The 8,154-nt window shown below is 36.1% G+C and overlaps 1 protein-coding gene across 1 annotated transcript; it reads right to left on the bottom strand.

The window, feature by feature from the left end:
• Positions 1-4,043: 4,043 nt before the first annotated feature.
• LOC117909572 (cellulose synthase-like protein E6) lies at positions 4,044-7,791 on the bottom strand. Its single transcript, XM_034823630.1, has 8 exons — positions 7,457-7,791; positions 7,051-7,369; positions 6,693-6,833; positions 6,460-6,591; positions 6,137-6,349; positions 5,805-6,029; positions 5,383-5,730; positions 4,044-4,703 (listed from the first exon to the last, which is right to left on the bottom strand). The coding sequence occupies exons 1-8, from the start codon at positions 7,735-7,737 to the stop codon at positions 4,152-4,154; spliced, it is 2,211 nt and encodes a 736-aa protein (XP_034679521.1). The 5' UTR covers positions 7,738-7,791; the 3' UTR covers positions 4,044-4,151.
• Positions 7,792-8,154: the final 363 nt, after the last annotated feature.

Consider the following 8,154-nt stretch of genomic DNA (forward strand, 5'->3'; position numbering starts at 1 on the left):
AAATCTGAATTTTTAGGTATAAGTTTGTAGAATTTCCGACCATTAGTTCCTTACAAATCTCTTCCCTTCAAACATGGGTAAATGCTTCATCCAAACATTGAAATGGTTCTTCACCCTGTTCTTGAAAACTAGCCTGATCAAGTTACTAGGAATAGAATTCTATATTCCTATCATTTAGGAACAGTAGGATCATTCCTATGAGAGGAGGATCATGCCTATACTTGAAAACTAGCTTGATCATACCTAATGTCTTGACTTATTCTCTTAAGCTCTTTAATATTTACAACAGTCTTCCTCTCTTGGCATGAACATGAATAGAAATGTCACCGAGTCTGTTTTCTCAAGTATTTGGTAATAGGCTGGCAAAGCCACCTTCAAGAGAACAAAAGAGAATCCTTCCTACTCAGACTCATTTAGGTACCACTAGCAAACAAGACATGCTACAAGGTGGTTCCTTGAACCATGTGATCCAACAGATAACAGTCCTTCAAATTCCAACCAAATTGTATTTAATTATCCTCATAGTTTTGTTGGTCATCCAATGTGACCTTCCACCAGCCAACATTTCACAAGTTCATTATTCTCATAAAGAAAGTCTCAAAATTTTCAAGAATTAAAGAATATATATATATATATAACTTTGATATTCTTACCTTGTAATGGGTCATAACTCTCTATTTTAAGGGTTTACAATTCTTATCCTTAATCCTTTGGTTAATATAGGCTATTGATTTTTACAACTCATTCAAGGCATCTTCCCTAGCTCTATCATAGTCTTTCTTCTTATATGTGTCATGTGGCAGACCTCCATATTCACTTTGTCATAAGCATTCTTGCTTCTTTTCCATGCAACCGCCAATTTAAGAAACTTTCACAATATTTCTTGTTGTTGGCCACTTTGCCTCTATCGGAATACACAAACGAGAGGTTTCTAAGCCTTGAAAGAATCTCATGTTTCCACTAGCTCTACTCCATCGAGTGTCCCCCATTCTTCATCATAGGGACCTATGCTATATAATCTTTATAATTTCATCTCAATTTCATAATTATTTTACCCTCATGTCCTATAATATTTATAGAAATATTATTGATAATTTTTTTTCTTTCAAGAAAGCCTATTATTACAACAAAATACCAATTATTTAATATTCTACACAATTTTCTTTTACTGAAATGAATATGTATTAAATAGGAATTTGAGATACTTTCTAAAAACCTTTACTTTGACTCAAATTCTATTAAGGAAATCTTCTATTTTTACACGATGTATGTCTCCATTGTACACACATGCATATGATTTATGCACTTTCTAGAAATATTTCTAATAATGTACTTAAGTGAAAACTTATTTAAATCACATCTACTCGGTTTTGAGAAAAGGAATACTAAACAATATCCATTATATCTAATATTAGGTCCACAATCCTCAATCTTTTAAAGCTTCCTAACATGACTTTCTTCATCGTAAATCTCTCATGCACCACAAATACTCCATGTTTGCCTTCTAATAAATCTCCATGAATTTAAATTGTTTGTTTATTCTATGTATCACATACCAACTAATGAAAGAAAGATTAATACTTTTGTAACCCTCTTATAGATTCAAATTTTTTTATACTTTTACATTCAAATTGCCCTTTCAAAATCTTCAATTTTAGATAGTCTCTTGGATCACTCAAAAATCTTCAACTGGCTTTGATACTACTTAGTCAATTTTTCATCTCTTTATAATACATACTTCCATTGTACATATAACTTTTCTACACGCACGTCTTTATAAGTGCAGATATTCATCTAATACACCATTATGGAGACAATCGTGGGATGTACTTCACTTGCAAACTTGTTTCAATCATATCCACTAAAATTTCAGCTTTGAGTAAAGAAATAGTAAATAATCATTCATTGCCTCTAAGGAGATGGTACTTAATTCTCCAAATCCTTACTCTATGTCATAACTCCATCGCACACCATGACAATTTCATACACTAAAGTTTTGATGTATTAGTAATGCCTCTTGGCTTCTTGTACATCTACCCAAATTTAAATCATTCAACTCGTTTCATTGTTTCCACTTTATATATAATGAAGATTGTAATATCTTAAATAAGTATATAAGAGAAACTACACATATTTTGGATAACAAAGTGCATATTTTATCTATCCCATGTTGATTAAAGGACAATTTACTTCATCTTTAATCAAAACCGTATTTATGTTCAACATTGGATGTTCTTCTTTCTCTTGAAAGGTTTTTACCTTTGACTTCTTTAACAACCTGCTTTGATATCACTTATTATTATAATGGAAGCTTTAATGGCATGGAATTTTTTTAAAAATTAAACAAAATGAAAAACATTCTACTAAGAATAATTCTATAATTATCATAATTTATGCTAAATTGAATTTTATATGGAACTCGTCTTTTGAAAAGACAAATTTATATAAAAGGTTTTGTGAAACCAATGTTTGGTTAATCTTGATTTTGATGATAACAAAACAAGGTTTAGAACTAATGATTATATTTCAAGTGTGATTAGGCAAGACGATTTCCAAAGTAGCAATCACAAAGACAAATCAAGTCAAGGAGAAATCATAAAAAAGAAGACCATCTCAAAAAGAAGTGTTTTTTAAGACCCAAGCTTCATAAGATCTCCTTGTAAGGTTGTTGATGCACTAGGATTTTCATGCATTACATTCTTTACTTATGCACCAAAATCATCAAAGAGTTATTTTGTTTTAAATATTTTAAGAATTGGATGATTTCATGTTTTCAACTAAAACCTTGTATTAAATGTCTTTCAAACTTGTTTTAAAAGGTTTTAAGTTGAAAAAGTTGGTCGTTGAGCCAAAAAAACGGCTCAACCGGTTGAACTGGGTGAGGAATCGGTCGACCGCAAGCTCAACCTATTAAGGTGGTCGACCCCTAGCTCAACCGATCGAGGTCCGGGTCGACCCACAGCTCAACCGGTCGAGGCCCGGGTAGACCCCTAGCTCAATTGGTCGAGGGTGCAAAAAACTTTTTCTTTCTTCTAGAACGGTTGTTCAACCGGTCAAGGTTGAACCTCAACCGGTTGAGGTTCAGTTGAGGCCTAACGGTCACCTGCCAAGCATTAAATGCTAACGGCTAGTCAACCGGTCGACCCCTAGCTCGACCGGACGAACCTCCAAACGGCTAGTTTGGCTTTTCTCTTCTATAAAAATGCTCCAATCTTCATTGTTTTAAAAAGCTTAACCTTCCCAAACCTTTCTTGATTATATTTGAGTCTTGGAAGAGTATTTTTAAGTGCACCATTGTTCTAAAACTTGCATATCCTTAGTGCACCTTTTGATCCTAGTTTTCTTGTATCATTTGAGCTTAAAGTTCTTGTGCTATGATTTTTGTGAGATCATTTATTTGTAAACCTTTGAGAAGAAGTTTCTCAAGAATGTGGTATTTCTTGAGAAGTGTAAAGGGTGCTTGGAACCAAAAGTCCAAGAGAGTGAATTGGAACCATAATCCAATTGTATTGCTTGAAGGCTTGGTTTGGAAGCCTTGAATTAGTGGAACCTCAAGCTCGGGATTGAAGCTAGAGGAGAGTGGATGTAGGCCGGGTTGCGCCGAACCACTATAAACTCTTATGTTTGCATTCTCTCTTCCCTACTCTTTTAATTTATATGCAATTATATTTATATTGCTTATTATATACTTGCATATAATTGTCTCTTCATTCACATAGTTTAAATTTGCGAAAAGAGAACATCACTCTATTCACCCCCCCCCCCCCCCCCCCCCCGCTCTAGGGTGATTACCATAGGTTAGATTAGCCTCATATTTCTAACAGGTTTCAATGTAAAGAATTAACCTTACTTAGAAAAGACAAAAGATATATAAAAATATCCACTATTTCATATAATGAATATCAAACACAAGGAGAAAAGGAACATGACCCTATTACATTTTGTGTGTGAAGATATTGTAGTTGTAAATTAAACACATGGCATCAAAGAATAGGGATGCAATTTTTTTAAAATGTTTCTCTGATGCTATAATCTTTTGAGCATACTATATAAAAATCATAATCCCTAGTATAATTGCATAATCCCTAGTATACAATTAATGTTTCTTGGTTCATACATAACACAACACCTACATTACAATGTGTTAAGAACTATAATAAATAGGGCAGTAGACATGCCAGTGAGGATAAAACAATTGACTTGAACATAACAGAGGATGGGATTCTGCCCTTGTCACTGCGGATAAAGAGGGCATGGTACACTGGAAGATTGAGCATAACAGTCAGCCCACATAGGCTCATATGTGGGATCAAGCCTGCAACACCACCCCTGAACTCCATACTGAAGATGACTCTCGTCATCCCCCCAACTAAACTGAAAAGATTCAGCAGTGCCAACGTTGATATGATGGTAACCATTAGAGATGCATTTCCAAACTCAATAATCTCTTGCTGGTATCTCTTCAACACACCCTCGTCAGCCACCTTGGCTGTGATGACAAAGGTTGTTTCAGACAGCCCCAGTTGCTTGGTGAGGTTATCAATCAAGGCAAAAAGGTATGAAGTTGCTGATCGGATCAGCCATGTTCGTTCTAGGTTCCACCATGCCTTGAATGAATCTCCACACCACACTGCCTCAAGCATGCTGTAAGCGTACTTGGCTGTAAAAACATACGCAAATGGCAGGAACCATAGGCTTGACACCTAAGACAACAGAAGCGTGGATGATAAGTGAATTGAGAACAAGAGTTGGAACAAGAGTTAATAATAATCCGTTACTAATTACTAATCATGTAGATATTGTTCATTTTGAACCTAAAAAACCCTCATGGTTTTAAATCGTGTCTACAATGTGACCTCATATATATAGCTACAAAAACATTTTTCCTATTGTCTTGTTCTCTCCCAGCTTTATTGTGTCCATGAGATGGGGCCAAACAAACAAAGGGGTCCACATTTTTTCCTATTGTCTTGTTCTATCCCAGCTTTATTGTGTCCATGAGATGGGGCCAAACAAACAAAGGGTCCACATTGTCTTGTTGTGTGCCGTAAGATTTCAAGATCAAGCAAACATTAACCTTTTGTAAGGCTATATAAACAAATTAATAGAAGTCTTGGGCCCATATTCTTGTCTTATCCTACAGGATAGTGGGAAAGCAAGCAAGTAGGCACCTCTTGTGGTGCCGAACAAATAAAAATTCACATTGGGGTTTAGCGTAGGTATTATCCGTTTTAGGTTTAAAGAATGCTCATGATCTCAAACACCTCTAAAAGTTTAAAAAGAGTTCATGTGCATATAGTATTAGGAACTTTTTCTCTATCCCTATCCCATGTGAGATGTGAGATATGACAAGAGTTGGTAAAGGAAAAAAGAGTGAGGTACCTCTGGGAATAAGGCAACGCCACGAAGCAAGAACAGGGGAGGAACGATAGTGTAATAGAGCATTGGCAAGGAGTTAGGAGCCCACAGAAGGTAAACACAGTAACCCATCTGGGCTCCCAGTTTTATCTTCCTGTGCCCATAGAAGAAGGGGCAGTACTTGGAGAAAAATATCTGAAACATCCCTTCAGCCCACCTCTTGTATTGAATAAGAGCGTCATCTAATGTAGTTGCGGCAACACCCAAGAAGGCCCTTTTATAGGGACTATAGTAAACTGGTTCCCAACCCTTGCATTGAATTACCAACCCAGTGATGACATCTTCCACTGAACACCCATACATCAAACCCATCTGCAAATTCATACAAACAATCATCACACCACAAAGAAAGAGAGAGAGAGAGAGAGAGAGAGAGAGAGAGAGACCTCTTGCCCCCATAGAGTACCCTTCTCATAGCTACAATTGGCAAGGACTTTGGATGCTTCTTCCAACTCCGGGACAGTTCTTTCAGCATTTTTCCAAGTCCTAGTGCTCCATTCTGCTTTGTAATCCTCAGAATACCTCCTTCCACAAAGACTTTCTCTTCTGTGGAAGCACCCCGTGCCACAATACAGAGTCCCGCCATATCCATCTAGGCCAGCAAGCTCAATCTACACAACCAATATCAGAGAGAGTTCAGCCCATTGAATAGTCCATAAACTACTCAAAATTCTAAAGGACAAATCTCACTTCCCCAAGAATGTTTGTGAAAACCCACCTTATTAACAACCATATTTGAACATGAATAAATATTGCTCTTGTGGACATTATTGTAGTGCTGTGGATACTGCACATAAGAAACCCTGTGGCCTTTCTCTTCATCCAGGAAGAAACATAGTGCATCCATTATCGTATCAGGATCGTTCGAGTACATGTCACAATCCAGGTTTAGGATTATAGGTCCATTGCTCATCTCTGATGACACTCTTGTCTGCAAAATCAAGATTTGATCTCATAATCAACACATTGGAGATGCATTTTTTTTTCTCCTTTCTCTGATTTTTCCTAACATTTTCATTCATTGAGGTATTGATGAATTACCAATGCATTCATGGAACCAGCTTTGAAGTTATGGTGCACTTGCGGTCTCTTCTCTCGTGCTATGTATACCAGTGTTGGCAACCGATTTCCATCACTATCAATTGCATTTGTGTCCCTCCCGTCGATTAAAATCTGGAAAAAAAAAAAGAAACATAAAGATAAATTGAAACAAAAGAACACAAAATTAAACAATAGTGTAGTGCTCCATTGGCATAAATTAAACTAACAAGCACCTGAACAATTGACTGATGATCCTTCTTAGTTATTTTAGAGTCCCATTCTGAGAATCCTTTGTGTTGATCCCTTACTTCCTTTGGAATGCTGCCCACCTCAACAGCTGATTCGATCCGGTTTTTCATCTCTTCATACAATTTCTTCAAAAGAAAAGACACAACTCACAAAATTCAGTCATTAAGAACAAAGTGTTAACAGTTTTACGCCTCATGGGCCTTCAAATAGTTCATAAAGACTAAGTCAATAGTAACAATATCGCATACCAAAACAAGAGAGTCATTCAATTTCTATGGCCTGCTAGAAATTACATTAAATTAAAACCCGCAAAAGATGTAAATTGAAATGACAAGGAGTTACCTTAATGGCCAGCCATTCATTGGCATAAGTGATGTCCTGTGAATCATTATGCTGGACAAAATAGCCCTGTGGAGACCGCGGCTCGACCTTGAATTTCTTGCAGAAGGGAATCCAGTGTTTAGAGAAACGAGAGGCCTCCAAGAGAGCATAGAACGTCAGCTCTGAACCGCCATCATCAGAAAGATAGACACTCAACTTGTCAGTTGGATAGTTATAAGCCATGGCTGACAAGACGGTGTTAACCACCAAAGTTGGTGGCTCTAAGGTTGGATCCGCCGTGCACACAAAGATGTCCACCCCTGGTAACTTCTCCCCATGCCTAAAACCACATGAATAATAATAAATCTTACAATTGAGCATACAGCAAAAGAGAGATGCAGAAGAAGGAGAAGAAGCAGAAAAAGACCTCTGCAAGAGCCTATCCTTGAACGGTACACGATGGATAACATTCCAACGAACAGACTGTGTGATAATCCAATAAAACCCGAACCAAAGCTCAGCTATGAACAATCCAATCCAAGCCCATCTGCCATGTTCTTCTGCACTTGGTATATGCTTCAGTCTATACACCAAAATCAAACATATTCCCACAAAGATTGTGGAAGCAAAACACCTATAAGCAACTCTACCCTTCAATTGTTTGGTCGCAAACAGTGGCTGCACTGCCTCATCCTCTCCACCGCCCATCTCTCAACCACACAATTTTCTGTGCCCATGTATCTTCACGGTACAAATAGCAGCATATATGTAGGAGAAGGACCAATTATTCCTAATGGACATATTTGGTTAGCCAAATATAACATATAACATGGGAGAATAGAAGAAGAGATGAGATATTATATTTTATTATATATTTAACAAACATGGGATATAGTAAGTGATAAAATATATTATTCACAATTTTTTTTTTCCATCCATTTTATATATCTTATATCTTAATCCCATAATAAGATATAAGATATATATATCTCATGTACCAAAAATTTATTTTTTATCAAATTTTAATTTTTAATATACTTATTTTGTAAAATAAATTTTTATATTATAAATTAAATTTATGATTAAAAAAGAAAAACTAAAAAATTATTTATAAAATTATATTAA

This window comes from Vitis riparia, chromosome 19, assembly GCF_004353265.1.
Source record: "Vitis riparia cultivar Riparia Gloire de Montpellier isolate 1030 chromosome 19, EGFV_Vit.rip_1.0, whole genome shotgun sequence".
Taxonomy (NCBI): domain Eukaryota; kingdom Viridiplantae; phylum Streptophyta; class Magnoliopsida; order Vitales; family Vitaceae; genus Vitis; species Vitis riparia.

What these genes read in the sequence shown, in the direction of transcription:
- LOC117909572 (XM_034823630.1), bottom strand. Translation starts at nt 7,737, where the DNA reads ATGGGCGGTGGAGAGGATGAGGCAGTGCAGCCACTGTTTGCGACCAAA. An exon ending in ATGAATGGCTGGCCATTAAG is followed by an intron (nt 6,834 to 7,050) that starts GTAACTCCTTGT and finishes TTTCTTTTGAAG; the next exon opens with AAATTGTATGAAGAGATGAA. An exon ending in ATCATCAGTCAATTGTTCAG is followed by an intron (nt 6,592 to 6,692) that starts GTGCTTGTTAGT and finishes TTTTTTTTCCAG; the next exon opens with ATTTTAATCGACGGGAGGGA.